Source organism: Nelumbo nucifera, chromosome 4, assembly GCF_055504915.1.
Source record: "Nelumbo nucifera cultivar China Antique chromosome 4, China Antique-T2T, whole genome shotgun sequence".
NCBI lineage: Eukaryota > Viridiplantae > Streptophyta > Magnoliopsida > Proteales > Nelumbonaceae > Nelumbo > Nelumbo nucifera.
The window spans coordinates 87,960,895-87,988,172 of NC_142652.1; the positions used below are offsets into that span (position 1 = coordinate 87,960,895).

The 27,278-nt window shown below is 40.4% G+C and overlaps 1 protein-coding gene across 5 annotated transcripts in view; it reads right to left on the reverse strand.

Moving 5' to 3' along the window:
- Positions 1-27,278, reverse strand: part of LOC104612727 (hyperosmolality-gated Ca2+ permeable channel 1.7-like) — a 141,564-nt gene that overhangs the window by 96,562 nt on the left and 17,724 nt on the right. For all 5 annotated transcript variants that reach the window (XM_088902554.1, XM_088902553.1, XM_088902552.1 and 2 more), the window contains one exon: positions 19,130-19,265. In XM_088902554.1, coding sequence (XP_088758680.1) covers positions 19,130-19,265 — 136 coding nt within the window. The remainder of the gene's footprint in view (positions 1-19,129; positions 19,266-27,278) is intronic.

Sequence of the window (27,278 nt, forward strand, 5' to 3'; positions counted from 1 at the left end):
ATGTGGAAAAATAAAGAGGAAGAGAAGAAGAAAGGGAGAGAAAAAGAAATACTTCTGTATTGATAGTGTGTTGATAAAACATGTTGAGCATACAACTTAAATAAGAAAAGATAGGAGAGACAAACTCCTAGGATCTCTCTCAATTACTCCTAGAATCTCTCTCAATTAGGGATTGATTAAATCTTTCCCTTAATCCTAGGATATGACTTTCCTAATTTTATTCAAATCTAATCTTTTCTAAATTTATTCAAATCTATAATCAATCAAATCAAATCTTTCTAAATTTGCAGCAAATCATATCTTTCTTAATTTGCCACAAATCATATCTTGTCGACATCATCCCTATTCACCCCTTTCTTAGCTAGAAGGTTTGCCAACCAATTAGCCGATCTTCTAATTGTTGTGTTGGAGGTTAGCCACTTGGAGAAGGTAGAGGCCTATTCTAATGTTGACTGGGCAAGTTCTATTGATGATAGGCAGTCTACTTCTGGCTATTGTACTTTGGTGGTTGGTAATGTTGTATCTTGGAGAAGTAAGAAGTAATCAGTTGTGGCTCGATCTAATGCAAAGGCAGAGTACAGATCTATGGCACATGGAGTCTCAGAATTGTTGCGGTTGAAGAACTTGTTGACAGAAATGGGAGTGCAAATTGATACTCCAATGATATAGTTGAAAAACAGCCCACTTGATGTATGGAACTGTTTGATATTAGATGCAAACTAGAAAATGAACAAACAAGAGAGGAAGAGAAGAGAGAGCTGGCAGCAATGAGTGTTAGAGAGTAAGAGGTTCGAACATTACCCCTCTCTAACACTCTAAACATCTTATTAATAAGTTAATCTTTTACAAATTACAGAGAGGCCCTTGAGTGAGCAGGAAAATACAAAAAAACAGACTATTACAGAGTATGGGCCCAGAATAAGGCCCACAACAGAGAGAAACATAACATAACATAAAATGACAGTCTATGGGCCATTCGGCCCATCTTCTCTACACTCCCCCTCAAGCTGAGCATAGATGTTAATCATGCCCAACTTGCCAGTGTCATGTTGAAGCCTTGCCTTGGAAATGCCCTTGGTGAGAAAATTTGCCAATTGTCCTTCAGAAGTAATGAATGGAAGACACACTTCACCGGAGGAGACTCTTTCACGAATAAAGTGTCTATCAACCTCAATATGTTTGGTTCTATCATGTTGTACCGGGTTGTGAGAAATGTTGATGGCAGCCTGATTATCACAGTACAACATCATGGGTTTGTCATGATCTACCCCAAGTTCTTCCATTAAGGACCTTAGCCACAACAATTCCGAGACTCCATGTGCCATGGCTCTATATTCTGCTTCTGCGGAGGATCGAGCCACAACTGTTTGTTTCTTACTCCTCCAAGAGACAACATTACCAGCCACCAGACTGCAATACCCTGAAGTAGATCTTCTATCATCAATATTTCCAGCCCAATCAGCATCAGTATAGGCTTCAAGTTTCAGATGACCATGTTTGGCAAATAGAATTCCTTTTCCTGGAGAGCCTTTCAGATAGTACAAAATCCGTTCTGCTGCTGCCATATGGGTATCTCTAGGAGCATGCATGAATTGGCTAATGCAACTGACAGCATACACAATATCTGGCCTAGTCATGCACAGGTACAAAAGCTTCCCAAGAAGTCTCTGGAAGACCCCTTTGTCTTCCAACAAAGTTCCATCCGAAGCTGAAAGTTTGTGACTCATATCAATAGGAGTTGCAGCTGGTCTTGCACCCAATTTGCCAGTTTCAGACAACAAATCAAGGATATATTTCCTCTGGGAAATAAGAATCCCATCCCTGGATCTGGCAACTTCTATACCAAGGAAATATATCAACTCCCCCAGATCCTTAATCTCAAATTCTGTACGGAGGAAAGACTTAAGGCCCAGAATGCCTGAGGCATCATCACCAGTCACTATAATGTCATCAACATACACAATGAGATACACTGCTAGAGACCCACTTTTCTTCACAAAAAGAGTATGATCTGACTGTGTCTGAACATAGCCGAATTTAACAAGTGCAGCTCTAAATCTCTCAAAACAGGCTCTAGGAGATTGTTTGAGGCCATAAAGAGATTTCTTCAGTTTACATACCTTTCCTTGCATATCTTTCCCATACATTCCTGGAGGAAGACACATGTAGACCTCCTCATGTAAGTCACCATTCAGAAATGCATTCTTTACATCTAACTGATAGAGAGGCCAATCAAAGTGAGCTGCCAGAGACAAAAGAACCCTCACAGATGTCATCTTAGCAACAGGGGCAAAAGTTTCCAGATAGTCAATTCCATATGTCTGTGTGTAGCCCTTTGCAACAAGTCTGGCCTTGTACCTCTCAATAGTCCCATCTGCCCTGTATTTAATGGTAAAAACCCACTTGCATCCAACTGGATCCTTCCCTTCAGGCAAATCCACCACCTCCCAAGTACCATTTTCATGTAGAGCATCCATTTCAGCCTGCATGGCATCTCTCCATTCTGGAATCCCAAGAGCTTCTGATACAGACCTAGGAATGGGGTTAGAAGCAACTGAAGAGAGGTAGGCACAATATGAAGGGGAAAGTAGGTCGTAAGAAAGGTGTTTGGAAATGCAGTGTGCAGTACACTTCCGCTTTCCTTTCCTAACAGCAATGGGGACATCAAGATCTGGGAAGGAGGATTCCAAGGGAGCTGAAGCAATACCTGTTATCTCATCTGTGATTGGGAGGGTATGAGCCTCATCTGTTGTAAGGGAAACCACTTGCTCATTCCTGGATCTCTGCCTTTGATACACTTTGGGATTATGGGTAGGACGAGGAGGTAAAGAGATAGGAGCACTAGGACAAGAAGAATGAAGTGGCTGATCCTCCTTTGATTCATTTTGGGAGGATACAGATTTGTCAAGAGACTGAACTGGGACAGAAAGGGGAAGAGCAAAAACTTGTGACAGACTCTCCCCCTGTTGACAATGTCAATCCTGAGAGGAACCATAAAAAGGAGAAAGTTCATCAAAGGCAACATCCATAGAGACATGTCTGGTGCCAGTCTTTGGATCAAAACAACAATAACCCTTTTGTGTGGGGGAGTAACCAAGGAAGATGCATTTGTGGGCTTTTGGTTCAAACTTGTGTCTCTGCACACTTGGAATGTGAACATAACAGGTACAACCAAACACACAAAGAGGAATTGGGAAGAGATCCTTATCTGGATGAAGAAGACTGAAGGGGGATTTAAACCCTAAAACCCTGGATGGCATACGGTTTATTAAATAGGTAGCAGTAAGTACGGCGTCACCCCAAAATCTTGTGGGAACATGTGAGGCAAATAAAAGGCTCCTTGCAACCTCAACAATATGTCTATTTTTCCTCTCAGCAACTCCATTTTGTTTAGGGGTTCTAACACAAGAGCTTTGGTGAATAACCCCCATGTCAGAGAGATACAAGGATAAGCTCTTCTCAAAATACTCTTTTGCATTGTCAGATCTGAAAACCTTACTTCTGGTACCAAATTGAGTTAAAACAAGCTCATGAAATTGCCTCACAAGTCTCGGGACTTCGTCTCGGGATTTCATTAAGTATATCCAAGTGAATCTAGAAAAGTCATCAATAAACAGGATAAAGTATTTGTAGCCCCCCATAGAGGGTAAGTGGTAAGGCCCCCACACATCAGAGTGTACAATATGAAAAAGAAGAGAGGATCTTTTATTGCTCACAGGGTAATTTTTTCTACAATGCTTTGACAACTGACATGACTCACAATTGAGACTGGACACACTGACTCCCTTAAACAGTTTGGGAAACAAATGACTTAAAGCAGAAAAAGGTAAATGACCCAACCGACAATGACAACATAATTTGACTGACAGACTCTGAAGAAGTAGAACCAAAAGCAACATTCTTGGGATGATCAAAGCATTGGCCAGGGGTGTCAAGCAAGTATATTCCATTCGCTTCATGGCCACTCCCAATCACCTTCCGAGACTTCAGGTCTTGAAACACACAGTGGGAAGGGGAAAAGGTTACACAACAATCCAATGACTTGGTCAAGCTACTTACAGATAACAAGTTGGTATTTAACTTAGGTACATGAAGAGTGGAAGATAAAAGTAAAGAGTTTGTAGGCTTGACAGTTCCCTTGCCAGAAATGGGGGCAAGAGAATCATCAGCTAAGGTGATTTTGTCACGACCAGGAAGCAAATCATATGACACAAACAAAGTGGAAAGGTTGGTCATGTGATCAGAAGCACCTGAGTCAATGATCCAAGGGGTCTTGGGATTACCTGAGGTAGATGCATGGTTAGCAGAAGCCCTTATACCTGAGTGAGCAAATGCAGTGGTGGCTGGACTTCCAGAAGGGTTGGATGATGAAGTTACACCTTCAAGCTGGCTGATCATCCTTCCAAACTTCTCATATTCAGCTTTCATGGCTGCCAATTGTGCACTTGCAGACTCAAACTCTGTATCTGTACTTGTGGCAGTATGTGCACTTCCTATCTTTCTATTGTCATTCTTCTTCTGGAATTGGATAGGAACAAGACTGGGATGCAATTTCCAGCACTTGTCCTTAGTGTGTTTCGGCTTCTTGCAATATTCACACACCACCTCCTTCTTTCCTGTGCTACTGGGAGCTCCTGTAACCCCTTTGGGTTTGATTCCCATATTTGCAAAATGATCATTGATACTGACCCCTTAAACCTGCACTTTCCTCACTGCTGACCAAAGCATATGCCTGAGACAATGAAACATCTTCCTTGGACAGGATGTTTTGCTTTGTAATGTCATATTCAGAATTGAGCCCTATCAAGAACTCAAAGACTCTATTCCTTTCAACCAATTTCCTATATGTTTCAGCATCCTTAGGGGTATCCCATGTCACGGCCTCTATCAAATCAATTTCTTGCCATATAGATTTTAGGGCTGAGAAGTATGCTGCAAGTGACTTCTGCCCCTGTCTTAGAATCTTCACATCACTTCTCAGTTTGTAAGCTCTGGCAACATTCAACTTCTGGGAGTAAGTTTCTTCAACACTATCCCAGATTTCTTTAGCCGAGTTCATCCACAAGTAATGTTGGCTAATCTGTGGCTGCATTGAGTTCACAAGCCACCCAATCACTGTGTAATTCTCCTGCACCCATTTCTCATAAGAGGGATCCTCCTCTGGGGGAGCTTTCTTGCTCCCAGAGATAAACCCCCACTTTCCTCTACTGCAAATATGAATTTTTACGGATTGTGACCAGGCCAAATAATTAGTTCCATCCAATTTAACTGTAGTTACAGCCAACAAGGAATCAGTTGTAGTTCCCAAATTATGTCCATATTCAGCAGTGCTCTTGTTCTCAATTTCTGAGAAGTCCATTATGTAACAGCTTCAATTAGGGTTTCGGCAGGCCTTTAAAAGTGATCTGATTTCAAAGAACTCAGATTGAGTTGAAACAGTAGCAAACAAAACAACTCACAAACTCAGTTCAGAACTGACAGCCGTGAGAACCAAGTTCAGTGGCAGCACTTTCAAATGGGAGAAACCCTGATTCAGCCTTCAAGGAACAATCAGTAGGCCTCCAAACAATATGTATTCTTGGTTCCCAACAATAATTTCCCAAGGAGAACAAAGAAAACAGTCCACAGTACCTAAGAGGACTTTTTACAAACACTATGTATGCAACAGTCAACACTTCACTGTTAACAAGCAGACATCGCTTCAAGAACACTTTGTCTAAGTCCAAGAAGCAGCTGAACTAAGTAGAGGCTTGTACCACTTAATTTAGATCAGTTTTTTTTTTTTAGCAGTTTGGAAGCCCAATAACAGCCGAACCACACTTCCAAAATAACCCAGAAATCAGTCCAGCAACAGTGGGCCGAATGGAGGTGTTTTGAATGCTTTAACAGTCCTCCCAGATAACAAAAAATAACTCAGCAAAGAACTGAGAAAAGACTTACAGCAAGAGAGTCTCTGGTTTCAACTATAAACCAGGCCGAACACTTGTTCTCTGAGATAATTTCGAAAGTCCTTTTCTCTGATTTCAAATCAGGCCAAACAACTTGCTCTCTGATTCTTCCTGGTCACCGAACCCTTCTCCAAGCGTATAGAAACTTGGGCACCCTCCAATGACCTCCAAGAACCAGGCGGATGACTGAAAACTTTCAGCCCTAGAACCTCCTCATGTAGTTGGCTGAACTAGAACCACATGAGGGACACGCCAAGCAATGACCCGCTCTGATACCAAGTTGAAAAACAGCCCACTTGATGTATGGAACTGTTTGATATTAGATGCAAACCAGAAAATGAACAAACAAGAGAGGAAGAGAAGAGAGAGCTGGCAGCAATGAGTGTTAGAGAGTAAGAGGTTCGAACATTACCCCTCTCTAACACTCTAAACATCTTATTAATAAGTTAATCTTTTACAAATTACAGAGAGGCCCTTGAGTGAGCAGGAAAATACAAAAAAACAGACTATTACAGAGTATGGGCCCAGAATAAGGCCCACAACAGAGAGAAACATAACATAACATAAAATGACAGTCTATGGGCCATTCGGCCCATCTTCTCTACAGATATTATATTGTGACAATCGAGCTGCCATAAACATAGCCCACAACCCTATTCAACGTGATCGTACAAAGCATATAGAGGTTGGTCAACATTTCATTAGAGAAAGAGTTGCCAGTGGAGAGATTTGTCTACCTTATGTGGGGACTGAAGACCAGTTGGCTGATTCTCTTACTAAAGGTGTTCCCAAATCAAAGCTCGACAACAATTTGAACAAGCTGGGCATGATAAATATCTATGCTCAACTTGAGGGGGAGTGTTAAGAGTGTGAGGGCATTTCTGTCCTTTTGTGATTTTTTTTGTATTTAGGTGCCTATTCAAGGGAACCTTTGTAATTTTGCTTGTGAAGAAAAAATGAAAAATCTCTTGGTGTGAACAGTGCCACACCAAGCATTCTCAACACTTCTTCTCTTCACTCTTCAACATCTCTAAACCTTACAATTAAGACTAAGACTATAGTACAATGACACGCCTAGACATTTCATATGCAGCCCAGATTGTAAGTCAATTTGTCTTTGTTTTGCATCAACCTCACATGACAATTGTACACCATATCATTAGATATATCCAGGGGATAGTTTCCTATGGTGTGTTCTTCCCATCCACCTTGTCACTTCAGCTCTCTGCTTATGCAGATGCCGATTGGGCTGGTTGTCCATATACTAGAAGATCTACCACTGGGTGGTGCATATTGTTATACAGGAGAGAAGAAGAGAGGAAGAGAGAAGAGAGATTTGAGAGTCAAAAGATAATACTGGCGGCACCAACTTTTAGTATTTATACTAGGGTGACAAAACATAAAAAACGTAAAAGGAGGAAAATACAATAGTACCCCTGCGGTATTGTACTTAAAGAATAATCGACTTTTAACACTCCCCCCTCAAGTTGGGACATAGATGTCAATCATGCCCAACTTGTCACATAAATCATGATGTCGTGAGTGATGTAACCCTTTTGTGAAGATGTTTGCAAGTTGGTCTTCAAAACTAACATAAGGGGTACACACTTCCCCTGTGATGACTTTTTCTCTGATAAGATGTTTGTCGACTTCGATGCGTTTAGTTCTATCATGCAACATTGGATTAGTAGCAATGTTTATGGCTGCTTTGTTATCGCAGAATAGAGTCATAGGTCCATCAATTGAAAAACCCAACTCACTCAACAAACTTTTAGCCACATAATTTCATCCTCTCCATCAAACATTGCCCTATATTCAGCTTCAGCACTAGACCTAGCTACCATATTCTGCTTTTTGCTTCTCTAGGTAACTAGGTTCCCTCCCACAAAGGTACAGTAGTCGCTGGTCGACTTCCTGTCATTCAAGGACCTTGCCCAATTTGCATCGGTATACACTTCAACTTTCAAATGCCCGTGCTTGTGAAACAATAAGCCTACACCTGGAAACTTCTTAAGATATCTGAGAACTCTTTCAACAACTTCAAGGTGCGTAGTCTTAGGGGCATGCATGAATTGGCTAAGAACACCCACTACATAAGCAATGGCTAGTTGAATCATAGAAAGATATAACAATCTTCCTACAAGTCTCTAAAACTGTTTCACACCCTCGATGGCTTCACCTTGACAGTCACCTAATTTGTGATTAGGATCAATAGGAGAATCAACCAGCTTCACTCCCAATTTTCTTGTATCCTGGAGTAGATCTAGGACATACTTTCTTTAAAAAATGAAGATACCCTTTTGTGAGCAGGCAACTTCAATCCCAAGGAAGTACCTTAGAGGACCTAGATCTTTCACTTCAAACTAGGTAGATAGAAATCTCTTCAACTTTTGAATTTCATCCTTCCAATCACCAGTGATAACTATACCATCAAAATATACTATCAGTGCTGCAATTTTCTCTTCCCCTCTTTTCACAAACAATGTGTGATCAGATTGACACTACTTGTATCCTCTTTGCTGAACCGCTACATGAGACCTGCTGAACCAAGCTCTCGGTGATTGTTTCAAGCCATATAATGATTTTTAACCTACACACTTTCTGTTCATTACCTTGAGCCCGGAAACCAGGGGGTTGTACCATGAATACTTCCTCTTCAAGGTCACCATTTAGAAAGGCATTCTTGATGTGTAGTTGATGAAGGTCCCAATCAAGATTAGCAGCTAAGGATAAAATGACTCTAATGGAGTTCATCTTAGCAACGGGTGCAAAAGTTTCTACATAATCCACTCCATACATTTGTGTAAACCCCTTTGCCACTAAACGAGCTTTATACCGCTCCAATGTACCATCAGCCCTATGTTTTACTGTGAAAACCCATTTACATCCAACTGGTTCCTTCCCCTCAAGAAGATCTACTAATTCCCATGTGCCATTTTTATGTAAAGCATTATTCTCTTCCTTCATAGCATTTGTCCATTCAAGCACCAAAAGAGCTTCTGCCACATTCTTAGGAATAGGAACACTGTCAATGGAAGAAAGGAAGATGAAATGTTTTCATAGGAAACAAAGTGGGAAATGGGGTGTTTAATGGTGCAAGACCTAATACCCTTCTGGTGAGCAATAGGAAGGTCAAGGTCATTAGCAATAGAAGTATCAATAACAATAGGGTTAGGAACATCAATGGGAACCAAGGTACCAGGTTGGGTAGGATCCGCCTCGGGAGAGTTTGATGGCATTGGTGGTATAGCTTCTAGGTGCTCCACAGCTCTTGAACATGGCCTTTGTGACAACGAAGGAAAACACGAAATGGAGGAGGATCAAGAAGAGGAGGGAGTTGAACTAATTTCTCCTTATTCCTACACTCCCCCTGAGGAGAAACAGGGAAGAAAGGCTCACTCTCAAAGAAAGAGACATCCATAGAAACATAATACCTCCGAGAGACGGGATCAAAGCACTAGTATCCCTTCTAAGTGAGAGATTACCCCAAGAAGATGCAAGGAATAGCACGAGGATCCAATTTTCCACGAGTGGATGATAGATTTTGAACAAAACAATGACAACCAAATACACGAGGAATAGAAAGAAGATGAGCCTTAGGAAAAAGAAGTTGATGTGGGGATTTGCACTCTAATCAGCGAGAGGGCATACAATTAATGAGATAGGTAGCACAAAGGACAGCCTCAAGCCAAAAATGTTTCGAGACATTCATATGAATTAGTAACTCCGGGCCACTTCAAGAAGATGCCAGTTCTTTCTTTCAACAACACCATTTTGTCGTGATGTTCGGGCACATGAGCTACAGTGAAGTGATCCATGCAAAGCAAAGAACTTCGTTTATTAAAATATTCTTTGGCATTGTTGGATTGAAAAACTTGGATTTCAGTTTGAAATTGGGTGAAGATCATTCACTGAAAATCTTGAATAATTTTTGGTACTTCATCCCTGGTTCGCATGGGATACACCCATGTATATCTGGAGTAATCATCAATAAAGGTAAAAAAACACTTGTAGCCACTCTCAGATGGTAAAGTAACAAGGACCAAAACATCAGAATAAACAATATGGAAAGGGAATTCAGATTTATTATTCTTTGAAGAAAAATGAGTTCTACAATGCTTACTCAATTGACAAGTTTGACATGTAAATTCTGACACTGACACTGACTTAAACAACTCTGGAAACACCATTTTTAAAGACTTGAAAGATAAATGACCAAGACGACTATGCCATAAATAGACCTAACTCTTACTAGACTGACTCTTAGACTCTGTGACTGTAAGACCAGCCTTATTCTCCAGCATGTAAAGCCCATCCACCATACGTCCCCTACCAATTGTCTTCCGCGAGGCCAAATCCTAGATCACACAGTAAGAAGGGAAAAAGGTCACTGAGCAGTTTAAAGAATTAGTGATACTACTAACAGAGAACAAATTAATAGGAAATTTCGGAACATGTAAAACATTAGACAGGGTGAGGCCAAAAGGAAGAGAAATGGTTCCTTGACCAGCTATGGTAGAGTGCAATCCATCAGCTAGTCTCACCTTGTCTCTTCCAGAGAGGAGGTGATAGGTCTAAAAATAAGAGGACTTTCCAGTCATATGTTTAGACGCTCTAGAATCAATTATCCAAGGAGAGTAAAAGAAATGGGACAATACATGGAAAGTTGTGGCAGTGTTACCTGATATAGAAGCAAATGAAGTTGAGGGAGGAGGAGCATCCATCTGACAAATTGCCCTACCATAGAGTTCTAAATGGTTACGGAAGGAATTGATTATATCCACCCTTGGGTCATGTAAAGAGACTGGGCTGAATGGGTCATAGTATCTTCTCTTGTAATATCTTTTCTTTTCTTGTTGGCTAATGGGCCTCTCTTAATGGGCCTGTTATTTCTTTTTGTTTAATCTCTTTATGTTACTGCCTAGCTGACCGCCCACTTATGGGCACACTTGTCATTACTCTAACATTAATTCTTAATAAAAAAGGATTAGAGGACAAAAGCAGATAATTCGAATCTTCTTCTTCTCCCTTCTCTTTTTGCCATCTTCTTCTGTTGTACTGCTGCTCTTACTTCTCTTCTTCCCTTTTCCCTCTAATCTTCAAATTTACACCTAATATTTGAGGACTGATTCAGAGCAGGTTTATTTCTTCCTTTTTTTTTCTTCTTCCTCTTTTCCCATACACCCTTAGATTAAGAGTGTATGGAGAGATAGGTTCTCTATAGTTCAGAGGATCTCTAGCCTAGTTGGTGGAGGGTTTGGACAGTTTAAATCTGGTTGGATATTGCCAAGAAGTGGTGTTGTTCTATTGCTGCCTAAAGCCCTAGCCGATCAGAGATTTTCGAACGTACAGGTAAAAGTGAAGCTTTGGGTGTGACGCTCTGTGCTTGAGAGGTGTCTATGGACTCCTAAAGGAGGGCGGTTCAGGTTTGGAAGAGATTGGGAAGCTCTGGGTAGGAGCGGCTGCATCTTCTCTCTTCCTTTCCAACATCTAGACGGAGTAAAACCCTAGTTTTTAAGCATCTAGGTTCTAGCTTGACTTCAAGTAAGTTTATATAGACAAAATTTCTGGTTCTTTAATTTTCGTTTGATTAATGGAGCCATACAGAAGTGAGTTCAAGCAAGTGCCGGTTTCCGGCCTTGGCTCGGTAGATTCCGTTTTGACTAGTGTGACCACAATCAAGCAAGATGGGACAAATTACCTTGCCTGGGCACAGTCTATAAGAATTTATGTCTGTAGTAGAGGAAAACCCGAGTATCTCACAGGTAGTAAAGTGAAACCCGAAGAGACACACCCTGAATTTGAGAGATGGATGCAAGAGAACTATACTGTCATAGGATGGTTGGTCAATTCTATGCATCCTCATATAAGTCAGCATTGTCTCTGGATATCTTCGGCTAAGGAGATATGACAGTGTTACTGAGACCTATTCACAGAAGTTGAAACTAGCCAGAGTCTATAAGTTGAAAAGTGATGTGAAGAACATAAGATAGGGGGAGAAGAGTGTAGCAATCTACTACTCGATACTGAAATCCCTATGGCAAGAAATTGATGTTATGGAGACAATTGTATGGGAGAGTAAGAATGATGCTGAAATGTATAGGAAGTTGGTGGAGAGAAATAGGGTGTTTGAATTTCTCACTAGACTCAACCCTGAGTTTGACATTATTAGGCAAAATATCCTGGCCAGAGATGAGGTTACTCTTTCCCAGGCATACGCTATGGTAAGCAGTGAGGAGAGTAGGTGGCAGGTTCAGTTGCAGGGTCCACCTACAAAACACTTTGCACATGCTGGAATAAAGCCAAAGGGTCCTACTGAGAAAAAGGAGCAGATATGTGAATATTGCAAGAAACCGAGGCATACAAAGGACACTTGCTGGAAGCTTCATCTTGAGCTTCTTCCTGATAGGTTTAAGAATAACAACAGCTCTAAGAAGGGCAGTCAGGTAGGAAAGCCTAAGACAGCTAATGCTGCTACAGTACCTGAAGGAGGAAATAAGGAGAGTGAAGAAAAATCAACCATAAAGCAGTTGGCAACAATGAAGGCGGATTTTGAAAAGTATGGGAGGCTACTAAATCACTTGGAAGCTACTGTTTCTTCATCTCATTCTTCCGACAACAACACATCATCTTCATCTGCATTTGCTCACTCAGGTATTCGTGCTTCTACAAATCATGCTTCAATTTCAGGTAATCATAAAGCCCCTTGGATTATTGATTCTGGAGCATCAGACCATATGACCAACGTGTCTAATCTCTTCTGCTCATACCACCTTCTCTCTGGCAAAGAGAAAATATCTCTTGCTAATGGATCTCTTGCTCCTATCTCTGGTAAAGGAGATATAAAGACCTCTGACACCCTTTATTTATCCTCTGTCCTTCATGTCCCTAAACATAACAGAAACCTTTTATCTGTTAGCAGCTTAACTAAATCCATGAATTATAGCATAAGCATTTTTCCCACTCATTGTGTTTTTTAGGACCTACAATCTCAGAGGATGGCTGGGAGTGGCCATGAGGCGAACGGAATATACTTGCTGGACACACCGGATCGAGCTTTTGACCACCTCATGGAGTTTCCTTAGAGTCAGTTTTGTTAAGAGTCTGTTAACAAAGTATTGTTATGTCACTTTCGGTTTGGTCATTTGTCATTTTCTGCTTGGAGTTATTTGTTTCCAGATATGTTTAAGGTAGTGTCTTTATCGAGTCTTCATTGTGAGTCGTGTGAACTGGCAAAGCATTGTAGACATTCTTATTCAGTAAGCAATAAAATATCTCTTTCTCCTTTTCATATTGTTCACTCTAACATGTGGGGGCCATATCATTTGCCAACTATGGGGGGTTACAGGTACTTTATCCTTTTTATTGATGACTACTCTCGTTACACTTGGATTTATCTCATGAAATCCAGGGATGAAGTACAAACTATTGTGCAAAAATTTCATGAACTCATCCTCACCCAGTTTAACACTCGGATCAAAATATTCCGTTTTGATAATGCTAAGGAGTATTTTGAGAAAACCCTCTCCGCCTATCTTGAAACTTTTGGGGTTATTCATCAAAGTTCTTGTTCCTACACTCCACAACAGAATGGGGTGGCAGAAAGGAAGAACAGATATGTGGTTGAAGTTGCCAGATCCCTCTTGTCTGCATCCCATGTTCCTATAAAATTTTGGGGAGATGCTGTTCTTACTGCTACTTTTTTGATCAACCGTATGCCCTCCCGGGTCCTTAACTTCAAAACCTCCTTTAGCCTTCTCTTCCCAGATGAGGATACTTTTTCTCTTCCTCTCCGTGTTTTTGGGTGCACTTGCTATGTGCATATTCATAGTCATCAAAGGGACAAGTTTGAACCTAAGGCTCGTAAATGTGTTTTTCTGGGATATGCTTCCACACAGAAGGGATATTGTTGTTTTGATCAAGTTAGTGGCACCCACTTTGTATCTTGGGATGTCACATTTGCTGAGTTGACTCCATTCTTTAGCATTTCTCCTGAGGGGGAGAAATCTGAAGAGCCCTTTGCTATGTCTCCAGCTGTTCCTCTTCCCATTCCTCTTGAGTCCTATCATGAGGTGTCTACTTCTCCCACTTGACCTACCTCCGATATTCCTATTCCTCCTCCTCCTCCACCTCATTCTCCTATAATTCCTCCGCATCCTGTTCTCCAAAGGTGGTACCAAAGGCACAGATTCAGACATGGGCAGGTTGTTTCCACTCCTACAGAAGATCCTCTTGCTCCTCCCATCATTACTGAGGTAACAGGTCAGCCTTCTTCTGACCCATCTACATCTTTCCCAGACCTTGACCTTCCTATTGCTCTCCTCAAGGGCAAGCAGAAGTGTACAGCCCATTGTATCTCCAAACACCTGTCTTACAACCTTCTCTCTCCTTCCTACTACTCTTTTCTTGCTTCTGTTTCTTCCCATGTGACACCCAGGTCCGTACCGGAAGCCTTATCTAAACCTGAATGGAGGGATGCTATGATGGCTGAACTAGATGCTTTGCATAAGAACCATACTTGGGATATTGTTGACTTGCTTGAAGGGAAGGAACCAGTGGGTTGTAAATGGGTGTTTACCATTAAATATCACTCTGATGGATCTATTGAGAGGTTTAAGGCTAGGCTGGTTGCTAAGGGCTACACTCAAATGTATGGTATTGACTATCTTGAGACATTTGCTCCTGTAGCTAAGATGACCTCAGTCAGGGTTTTGTTATCTCTAGCCGCTACTTTTGATTGGCCCCTACACCCGTTTGATGTTAAAAATGCCTTCTTGAATGGAGACCTACATGAAGAGGTCTATATGTCTTTGCCTCTAGGGGTGTATGGGAAGGAAATACAGGGCAAGGTGTGTAAACTGCAGAAATCTATTTATGGTCTCAAACAGTCTCGTCGGGCTTGGTTTGAGAGGTTTAGGGCTGCTCATCTCTTTTGGCTACACACAAACTCAATCTGATCATACCTTGTTCTTGAAGAGAAATGACTCTCTGGTGACCTTCTTGATAGTTTATGTTGATGATGTTGTGGTCACGGGTAATGATACTCAAGAGGTCAGTAAACTAAAAAGATTTCTCAACTCTGAATTTGAGATCAAGGATTTGGGAGATCTTCGTATTTTTTGGGCATTGAAGTTGCTAGGTCTAAGGATGGTATCTTCATTTCTCAGCGTAAATATGTCCTTAACCTCCTTGCTGAGACTAGTAAACTTGGAGCTAAACCAATCTCCACTCCTATTGATCCCAGTCATAAGCTTTCTGCTACAGATGGTGAGCTTTTATCTGATAAGGGGGTGTTTCAGATATTTCCTATGCAGTAAGTGTTATCAGTCAATTTATGCATTCTCCCAGAGATACTCATTTAGCTGCTGTAGAAAGGGTTCTGTGTTACTTGAAAGGTACTCCAGGGAAAGGTATTCTATTTGCCAAACATGGACACATAAAGCTGGAAGTTTTTACTGATGCTAATTGGGCAGGATGTATTGATTATAGGAGATCCACCTCAAGTTATTGTGCTCTAATCGTTGGGAACATTGTGTCATGGAGGAGTAAGAAACAGTCTGTAGTTGCTAGATCCTCAACTGAAGCAGAATACAGGGCAATGGCACATGGTGTGTTAGAATTACTGTGGCTACGGTCCCTTTTAGAAGAATTGGGGGTTGACTACGAGAAGCCAATAATGCTCTACTATGACAACCAAGCAGCTATCAACATTGCACATAATCCTGTTCAACATGACAGAACTAAGCACATTGAGGTTGATAGACATTTTATAAGGGAAAGAGTTTCCTCAGGAGAAGTTTGCTTGTCATTCATCACATCAGACGAACAATTGGCTGATATCTTGACCAAGGGAGTTCCAAGAGGGAAAATGACACACTATATAAGCAAGCTGGGCATGATTGACATCTATGCTCAGCTTGAGGGGGAGTGTAAAGAGACTGGGCCGAATGGGTCCTAGTATCTTCTTTTGTAATATCTTTTTTTTTCTTGTTGGCTAATGGGCCTGTTATTTATTTTTGTTTAATCTCTTTATGTTACTGCCTAGCTGGCCACCCACTTAAGGGCATACTTGTCATTACTCTAACATTCATTCTTAATAAAAAAGGATTAGAGGAGAAAGGGAAGATAATTCGAATCTTCTTCTTCTCCCTTCTCTTTTCACCATCTTCTTCTCTTGTACTGCTGTTCTTACTTCTCTTCTTCCTTTTTCCCTCTAATCTTCAAATTTACACCTAATATTTTAGTACTGATTTACATCTGGTCAGAACCAAAGGTGTGTGTCTAAGTCACAGTAGTAATAGGGAGTTGATTCTCCTGAGTAGCCATGTTTGCCAATAGTGAGCTTTCTTGTACCTTGCTGTCCTGACTTCTTATTCAGATCTGAACCTTGCTTCTTATTCAAATCTTGAGCCCATTTTGTCTTCCCATGAAGATCCTAACGTGTATCACAGGTGTGTCGGGGTTTTTGGCAATGGGTGCACCATAGTTTATCTTTGTCATCCACCCTTATATGAAAGTCCCCCTTCTTAAAGATATTTCCCCCACTTGTAGTAACATTCCCTTTCGCTGCCAATACAACCGCATCCTCTCCAGAATTATTCATCAAATTCCTTCTGCTTTCCTCTGACTGTACTAATGCATAAACCTCCTGGACAGATGGAAGATCCTTGCTGCCTAGGATCTGGACTCTGATAGATTCACATACAGGACTCAAGCCATGGAGAAAAGCAAACACTCCTTGTTGGGAAACAAGTTTCTTGTACACTTTTGCATCTTCATCACACTTCCAGTCCACACTTTGATAATGATCTAACTCCTTCCAGACAGAGGTCAAGTCTGAATAATACATAGAAAGACTCTTCTCCCCCTGTTTACAAGTAGATGATTCTGCCTGTAACTGATAGATTTTTGCATAGTGACGTAGCTCAGAATAGGTTTATTTTGTCTGTTCCCAAGTCTCATAAGTCGTTTCAGCCCACATAAAGTTCCTTCTCACTTGAGGTTGCATAGACACTAAAAGTCAGGACATGGCCATGTTGTTTTCTTGGTTCCATCTATCATACTTAGCACTCCCAGAATTAGGTTCTTTAATTCTCCCATTTATATATCCTATTTTTCCCCCTGCAGTAATGTATAACTTGATCCCTCTCGACCATTCTAAATAATTTAAGCCATCCAAGGGGATAAAAGCTATGGGAAAGGACAGATCCACACCCCCACTTATTCCATTCTGCATTGAGGAAACACTGGATATTGCAGAATCTTCACCACTCATGATCACAGTTTCAGACCACTCTTAAAGTGGGCACAAAAACTTAAAAAGAGCAGTCTAACACCAAGAAAGAAAACACCTCCTTTTCCCTTCTGAAACTCAGCTCTTTAATAAAAAAAAAAAAAAAAAAAAAGTAGTTGTTACAGCACTAACAGGTTATCTCTTGACCTACAGAATCAAATATAGCTGTTGTACAGCACTAACAGGTCATCTCTTGACCTATAGAATCAAATACGGCTGCTGTTGCAGCACATACAGGTCATCTCTTGACCTACACATCAAATATAGTTGCTGTCGTAGCATGTACAGGTCATCCCCTGACCTACAAGTTCATCATAAAGGCTGCTGTTGCAGCATACAAAGGTCATCACCGACCTACAGCCTACACAGGGATCAGCAGATCCCACAAAAAGGGAAAGAAAGGGGTGTTGATCACCTCACATCCAACAATCAGACCTAGAACAGGTTCTGTCCTGGGACATGACCAGAAAAAAAAGGAAAAAAGGAGGAAGGGAGAGAAGTTACTTCAGTTCGTTGTAAAAAAAATTGGATCTTCAATAACCCAAACAGTAGCTGGCGAAGGAAGATCTGATAGTCTGATGCGGAAGAGGTTCACTCGATCTCTCCTTTCAGATCTGATAGTCCCACTTTGATACCATGTTATACAGGAGAGAAGAGAGGAAGAGAGAAGAGAGATTTGAGAGTCAAAAGATAAGGCTGGCGGCACCAACTTTTAGTATTTATACTAGGGCGACAAAAGATTAACCGAATACAATAGTACCACTACATCAAATTAACCCATACTTTTAGTAAAAAATAAAAGGAGGAAAATACAATAGTACCCCTTCGGTACTGTACTTAAAGATTAACCGAATTTTAACACATATTTCTTGGTGATTCTCTTGTATCTTGGAAATGTAAGAAGCAACAAATTGTTTCCAAGTCATCCACTAAAGCAGAATATAGAGCCATTTCCTCAGTGTGTAGTGAGATTATTTGGCTCCAGTCACTCCTACATGACCTTAATATTGCTAAATCATCTCTTGTTCCTTTATTGGCTAACAATCTAAGTGCATCACAATTGCAGCTAATCCTGTCTTCCATGAAAGGACGAAGCACATTGAAGTGGATTGTCATTTTATAAGAGATCTCCTTACTATCGGCAGATTTCATTGCTTCATGTATTGGCAAATATTTTCACAAAGGCTATGACTAGGGCCAGTCATTCCTTTCTAATGGACAAACCGATGATAGTGCCACTACATCAAATTGAGGGGGAGTGTAAAGATAGAGATAGTGAGGGCTGAATTGTAATTTTGCTTCTTGTTGCACCATTCGTTTTCTATTCTTTTTACCTTGTACATTACTTATTGTATTATAAGGACAAAAGTGTCTTTTTACATATTTTAATATAAATAGCCCCTTCTTGGTGTGGTCGACACATTAGACACCCCCAAATCTGCTGTGTTCTCTCTTGTACGAACTACATTGACAGCCTACCCCTTGAAAGACTCGTATTTCATGTATTGACAGTCCACCAATACGATACGATACGACAGATAGGGCGTATCATGTCAAAATTTTGAACCTTGGAAGCACCACCCAACAGTTCCATTCACTCAACATAAAAGACATTTTTTTAAAAAACATTCACTTACTTTAAACACAACAATGTTAGAAGTTAGAACAAGCAACATTTATGTAGCTAAGCAATCAAGGCATTAAAACTATGAACAGAAAACATAAAGTAGTCCTGATATTTCAAAAAACTGGGTAGAATGCCTAAAGATGGCATGAAATGACAAGGAATAAGTTATAATGGACCTACAAAGAAAACTTGTCACTCATCTATTCATATTGAAAAGAGATCAAGACAGGTTCTAATTTCTAAAATCTTAGAGAAACTTACTGTAAATTGATCCGGACGACGATTCTGAGATGCAAGAAAATGAAGCCTCATAGAAGCTATTTTATCATATTCTTTATAGAGCACATAGCATGTCCATATTGAAAAAATGTAAGACATCACCAAATGCACCCAAAACCTGTATAACAAGAAAAAAAAAAAAAAGATCAATCATTTGACAGTAAACAGAGATGATGTAAGTATCCAACACATCCATTAAAACTTGTATAGAAGGAAAAGACCAATCATAAGACAGTAAAAGGAGTCAATATAATTATCCAACGCATTCCATTCATGATAGTACACAAAACAAAGCCACTATGATACATATGCAAAATCATACCAAACCCTTGAAGAAATATGGGAAAACAATAAAATGACAGCCAGGTTGAAGAACAAAATCCTCTTTGTACACCACACCAGAATTGCAAAGTGGACAACAAAGCCCAGAAAAAAAGGATTGAACAATCACAAAAATGAAAAACAAGATGGATGAGTTGAGAAAAGGAGAAACATAAGAAAGATTACAAGAGAACATTAACTAGTATTCTAGCGACCATACTATCACATCTTTAATTGTTACCAGATCTACTTCTCTATCAGATTGTTTAGCTTATTCTATCAAATGATTAACATCATGTAGCTACTTTTCAATTGTTTCAACCAAAGAAGCAATGAATGTCTGGTATTCTAATATCCTTTTTTATGAGCTTCTAATACCTAATTATTTTTACCACTGTTCAAGATTGAATTTTCTTACATGAACATTACAATAAGGTGACTACTTGGAGATACTATATTTGGCCATCTACTACTTTAAATAAACTTATGAGGATTTAAAAGGAGGGTTGATTTGATAAACTGGGGAAAATCCCCTACCAAAAGATAAATTTATAATAGAAATTAATATGGAAGGGTATTTTCTTTTCAAACATGTATTTTTGACAAAGTACAAGGGTTATGTCCCCTTTAGCAAAAGTAGGATGTGCTTAAGAAAAAGAAATAAATACTCTTAAGCTTCAACTAAAAGTAAAATAAGATTACATAAAGTCATAATTTGACTCTTATAAAAATTCAAAAACATTGTCTAGATCAATTTGGGACCATAAATCACAAGGGGTGGTGTAGTAGTTATTCCATGAAATTTACTAACTTTAACATCCACATGCATTTGGATCTCATTTTATTAGCACATCAATAAACAAGGATGAGAAATTGAAATCATCTAAAGCAAAACTGTATCATGGCATCACTTGAAGCCACTGACATTTTTAAAAAGAAAAGAAACAGGTCTTGGCATCTGAACACGTGCATCACAAACTTGAAAAATAAACACCAATGTTTGTTGTTAAGATAAAGTTCAAGAACAGGAAGATGTTAAGCACCCAGATCCATCATCAATGAGACAATTGCCCATGTCATTGCACTATTGCAGTCCCTTGAACAACTCTTTCAAGTTCTGACCTGGAACAAGGGTTAAGGTTAATCCATTCAAAATAGAAGTAGTGGCTCAACCATAAATATGTATATTTTCTGCTGAAGTGAAAAATCAAGTCCAAATGACCTAAAAGAAAATTGGCAAGATTAAGCACTAGGGGAAGTGACAAAAGATTCATTCCTTATAATGGCCTGCTACATTTTAAGTAACCAAGATCAATTTATACAGACCACTTAAAAATTTAACTCAACTCAGCATCAATCTCAACAATTTGGGGTTGTCTATATGAATCATATCCCACCTTTCCAATCTATCAAGAGCCATATTTCCTATTAAATAGATAGCCCTTAGGTCATTTCTTACCACATCAATCCAAGTTTTCTTTGTTCTTCTCCTTGCTCTTTTGGTCCCTTCTACTTTCAACAGGTCACTCTTAGTGCAGTCATTAATCATCTATGGACATAGACAAGCCATCTCAATTGAATTTCCGTCATTTCCAATTGCTCAGCACTTTGCTCAATATAATATTGCTAGTCTTCTAGCAACCTTATAGAATGTTTCTTTTGTCTCATTTGTATGTATGGGTCATAAAACAAACCAGATAAACTCCTTCATTTTATCCAACCTAGCTCTAATCTTATTTCTCTCTCATTACAGATAATCAATTCAAGGTAACAAAAGTGATCAGTTTGATCTTAATTACACCTCCATTTTTAGTACTCTTTCCACTGAAATTGCAATACATGTTTTTTTGGGTCCATAGCATCTATCAATCATTCTAGCTTTACATTTAGTCCATCTTTACTCTTGTCAATCAAATACTATATCATTAACAAACAACATAGACCACAGGATATAAATGTTTAGTTAGTTCATCCATTATTAATGCAAACAGATTTATGCTAACCTTGGGTGTAATACATTATAATTAGAAACTTCATCTGTCCTACAGGTGTCATTCAGAGATCTTCTCATCATAGCCAAAGCTCAGAAGCAGTAAGAAAGCCATGCTAATTTGGAGTTGCATACCTTTTGCTATCTGCTGGAATTTATGTAAGGAAAGAAATAGAAGAGTTTTTGAAGATAGAAGAAAAACAGTCTTTTGAGAATAGATGACTGTTTAGAACAGATGCAGAAATCAAAATAAAATAACGGAAATCATTCTTCTAAGGAAGAGAAGATGAAGAAGAAGATGGCGGCAATAGGGGTTCAGAGTAAGAGAGTTTCGAACCGTAATCTCACTCTTACACCCCTAACACTATTTTATTAAGTTAAACTTTGATAATTTACAGAGAGGCCCTTAGTTTGGGCAAGAAATTAAAAGAACATAACATAGAAAGAATAGGCCCAGAATAAGGCCCATTACAGCAAAGAACATAAAAGATAAAAAAGGATAAACAGCCTATGGGCCATTCGGCCCATCTTCTCTACACTCCCCCTCAAGTTGAGCATAGATGTCAATCATGCCAAGCTTGCCAGTATCATGTTGAAGTTTAGCCTTGGGAATGCCCTTGGTGAGGAAATCTGCTAACTGTCCTTCAGAGGTGATGAAAGGTAGACACACTTCACCAGAAGCCACTCTTTCTCGAATGAAGTGTCTGTCAACTTCAATATGCTTAGTTTTTTCATGTTGTACTGGGTTGTGAGCAATGTTGATGGTGGCCTGATTATCACAGTATAACATCATTGGCTTATCATGCTCAATCCCCAGTTCCTCCATCAATGATTTTAGCCACAATAGTTCAGAAACTCCATGTGCCATGGCTCTGTATTCTGCTTCTACTGAAGATCGAGCAACAACAGATTGTTTCTTGCTTCTCCAAGAGACAATAGTACCTGCCACCAAGCTGCAGTACCCAAAAGTAGATCTTCTGTCATCAATGTTTCCAGCCCAGTCAGCATCTGTATAGGCTTCAAGTTTCATATGGCCATGCTTGGCAAACAGAATTCCCTTTCTAGGGGAGCCCTTCAAATAACACAGAATTCGCTCTGCTGCTGCCATATGAGTATCCCAGGGAGCATGCATGAATTAGCTGATGCAACTGACAGCATATGCAATGTCTGGCTGAGTCATGCATAGATAAAGAAGTTTTCCAAGGAGTCTCTGGAAGAGAGTTTATGACTCATATCAATAGGAGTAGCAACTGGTCTAGAACCCATCTTCCTTGTTTCAGAGAGCAAATCAAGAACATACTTCCTCTGAGAGATAAGAATCCCATCCTTGGATCTAGCAACTTCTATGCCAAGAAAGTATCTCAATTCCCCCAGATCATTGATCTCAAACTCTGTATGAAGAAAAGATTTGAGATCATTAATTCCTGAGACATCATTACCAGTCACAACAATATCATCAACATACACAATCAGGTAAACTGCCAGGAATCCTCTCCTCTTCACAAAGAGAGTATGATCATCAGACTGTGTCTATACATAGCCAAAGTTAACAAGGGCAGCCCTAAACCTCTCAAACCATGCTCTAGGGGACCGTTTTAGTCCATAAAGAGATCTCTTCAGCTTGCATACCTTTCCTTTTGTTGGAATGCTCGAGTCAAGGGTATTTTGGTCATTCTGGTTTATCTTCTTGAAAGTGAAAAGTCTATTGTATCTGAGTTTAAGTTATGTGTCCCATCTTATATGAGGGACAAAACTGTCTTTCTTGTAACTCTAAGTTTTATGAATAAAATTCAAGTGGGTCGGCTAGGAGAGTGATTTTTTTACACATTCTCTCTTCTAGTCTGGCCGAATACTCTTCTTCTTCTTTCTCTTTTCTTTCTTCTTCCTTCTTCTCTACTTTAACCTAGAATCAACTAGGGTTTATTCACATGGTATCAGAGCTGTAAGGTCGTATCCTTATTTCTTTCTTGTTGTTGTTCTCTTTCTGGGTTCGCCGCCAACTTTTACAATCATCTTCTTTTTCGACTGACCTAAGTGGAGGTTCGATAAGGGGCTGAAAAGGAGTTGTCGTTTTGTGGGCCTGGAGGTGAGAATGCCTCCGGTCATTGCTGTGGTGGTCGTTGAAGTGGTATACTAAACCCTCTATTCAGTATCAGAGAGGGCTGAATGTGGACAGGTATGAAGGTATGAACACTATTGTTGTTTGTCCAAATAAGGGACTGTGAATGTTTTCTTTTTGCTTCAAAAGTTGGTTGTGGTGATGCTCGGTGTGACTGATATGCATTTCAGTCGTGTTTCTCTGCATTTCTCTTCATATGTATGCTGAAAGAAGAGTTGTCGACTGCTGAAGTTCACAACAGCAGTAGATTGGTGGAGGTTGTGTCGTGGTGATTGGTGGTGGTGGTGGTTGTGTCCTAGACCTTGTGTGTAATCAGTTCTGCAGTGTGCAGCCCAAGTGTTTGATGTGAAGACTGAGTGATTTCAGTCTTAGTGTGTTGATGGTGAATGGTTCTGCAGTGTGCAGCCCAGGTGTTTGATGTGAAGACTGAGTGATTTCAGCCTTAGTGTGTGGTGTGTAATGTGTATTTAAAGAAGCTGGGGTTGGTGATGTTATAAGTGAGATAAGCCTTGTGAAAGAGTGTGAGGTTGTGTTGTATATTTGAAGGTGAAATAATTGAGATGGATTCTTCCGTAGATGGGAATGACAACAAAACCAGCATCATGCTTTCTTCAGATTATATAAGTGTTCAAATGACATCCATCAAGTTGAATGGTGAGAACTATGTACCATGGGCAAAATCTATGGAGGTGTTCTTGAAGGCCAAGAGGAAAGTAAAACATGTGAGGGAGGAGAAACCTTCTTCTAATTCCCCTAGGTTCAGTGATTGGGAACAAGATGATGCACATATAATGACATGGCTTTGGAACAGCATGGAACCAAAGATTAGTGTGAATTTCATGTTCCTAGATACAGCCAAAGAGATCTGGGATCATGCTAAAAAGTTGTACTCTGGACAAGACAACACAACTAGGGTATATCAGTTATACCAAGAGTACTTCAATTTGAAGCAAGGAAGTCAAAGCATAGAGGAGTATTATGCAAGTTTGAGGAACATCCGCAATGAGCTAAATGTGTATCACCCTCTAACATTAGATGTCCAGATCCAACAAAAGCAACGTGAACAGCTTGATGTGGCTAGGTTTCTTGTGGGCTTGAAGGCTGAGTATGAGCCTGTCAGAGCACAGATATTGGGGGGATCAGCTCTCCCTTCACTTGAAGAAGTTTTTGCCCGTCTTAAAAGGACATCCATTGAGCCGGTGGAACATTCTTCCTTCTCTGATAGATCTGGTTTGGTAGTGACTAAAGGGAGTGGCCGTGGAAGTAGAAGTGGTGGTGGCAGCAGTGGCCCTCCAAGCAACCGTGGTGGACACATGTTTAACCGGGCTAGTGGCCGGACTGGAGGCCGAGAGTCAGGGGGAGGCCGTGGAAGAGGAAGGAGTAATGCTCAGAGAAAATGTACACGTTGTGGCTTAGAGGGGCACACAGTTAATTTCTGCTATGATTTGCGTGGTCCACCCAACACTTGGGCTAACCATGCTACATCTAAGAGTAGTAGCACAATTACTGAAAGCCAGCAAACTGCCCCAACCCCCTCCACACCCGCTTGTGCTTCCGGGCAGGAAATGGTGAGTATACCACGGGCAGTATATGAGCAGTTCCTTTAAACATCTCAGCAGAACACAGCTACACTTGCCCATTCAGGTATGACTTGCTTAGCTTCCAAAGCCTCACCCTGGATCATTGATTTCGGAGCCTCGGACCATATGTCTGGGACTCTTGATGTATTTTCTTCCCTTTCTCGCTCCTCCACATCTCAGTCAGTTACTCTTGCTAATGGCTCTACATCTCCTATTTGTGGTGTTGGTGATGTTGACTTCTCCTCCTTGTCTTTAGCATCTGTTTTATATGTTCCTAAGTTCCCGTTTAACCTTATGTCTGTTAGCAGATTAACCAAGTCTCTTAATTGTTCTGTAACCTTTTGTATCTTCCAGAATCATCAAACTCTTCACCTGCATCCACACTTAACTTGGCATTGAGTTCCATAGGAGTCTCTGCTGGTTTAGCACCTAACAACCCTGTTTCTTCAAGTAGATCAAGAACATATTTTCTCTGACATAGGTTGATCCCCTGTTTTGACCTCGCAACCTCAATTCCTAGGAAATACTTTAGCTTCCCCAGATCTTTCGTATTGAAGTGGTCCTGTAAGAATTTTTCTCTATTTTATGAAAGACTGTAGTGAACTGTTCTCTATTTTTCAGAAATTTCATGCTGAAATACGCACTCAATTTGGTGTTCATATGAAAATACTTCGCTCCGATAATGCCAAAGAATACATCTCTTCAGCAATACCTAGAACACCATGGAATAACTCATCAAACTTCTTGTGCCTACACCCCGCAACAAAACGGTGTAGCTGAACGAAAAAATAGACATCTTCTTGAAACTGCTCGGTCCTTGATGATCAATACGCATGTCCCAAAGCATTTTTGGAGTGATGTTGTTCTTACATCCTGTTTTTTGATAAATAGGATGCCCGTGTCAATCCTGGGAAGCCAATCCCCTTTCTCTGTGTTGTTTCCTACTTTGTCTCCATTTCCTCTCACCCCAAGAGTCTTTGGCTGTGTTTGTTTTGTTCAACACTTGGGTCCTAGAGTAGACAAGCTAGATGCTCGAGCTACGAAATGTATTTTTCTTGGCTACTCGATGACTCAGAAAGGGTATAAGTGTTATAACCCAAAATTTCATAAATCGTTTGTGTGCTCTGATGTCACCTTCTTTGAATCAGTTCCATTTTTCTCAGATGTCGGGGTCTCTTCTTCTCCCTCTGTGGTTCCTCTACCTGTAACAGTTATGGACCCTCTCCCCGTAGTTCCCATCCTGATGGGCCGCGAAGGTCGAACAAGGTACCCACGCGTAACCCAAGGTACGTGGACTGAAAATGTTCATGCATGGCCCATGCAAAACCAGCCCATCATGCATGGCCCATGCAACGACCCAGTAGAGCAGGACCCAGTAGAGCAGGACTCGGTCAAGGCACAAGAATCGGTCAAGCAGATAGTTGTTGATTGTTAGCTAGTCTTAAGCATGCTGTTAGCTGGTCTTAAGCAAGAATGAGTCAAATAAGTTATTTGTTATTTCTGTTAAGTTGTTAGTATGAGAAGGCATAGGGATCGGCCATTTAGTTAGAAGGCTAATCCCTTACTTTGAGGCTATCTCAGTGGTAGGAAGTTAAGAAGTTTTTGTATTTAAACACCACCCCACCACATGGATGGGGCAGTTGAAAGTTAATAAACTCTTGTGGTCTTATTCTCACCCTAAGCAAAATACTCTATTTCTCTCTACCTTTGACTGGGACCTATCAATGGTATCAGAGCTAGGCACCATGGCAACCAACAAAGAAAGAATTGAGAGTTTGCAAGTTGGGCCTGGAGGACTCCAAGCAAGTTTGAGCAGGCTCGAGTTAGGGGTTAATGACAAGTTACACCAACTCGAGGCAGCTATTAGTAGGATGTCCGAAGCATTGAGACCGCCCATGAACGTGCCCACCAACGCCTTTTGTGTCCATCCGTGCACCCTGTTGCCCAATCTTTCAAACTCCTTCTGATATTCCCGCAGAGACCCCCGTTTGTCGTATTTTCTATAACGACTCATCGAAGTCTTCACAGTCAGTTGGGCCTGTTACGAAATTATAGGCTGTAAATATGTAGTATTAGCCCAATTAGGAATAGCTTGATTATAGGAATTATTCTTTCTTTGAT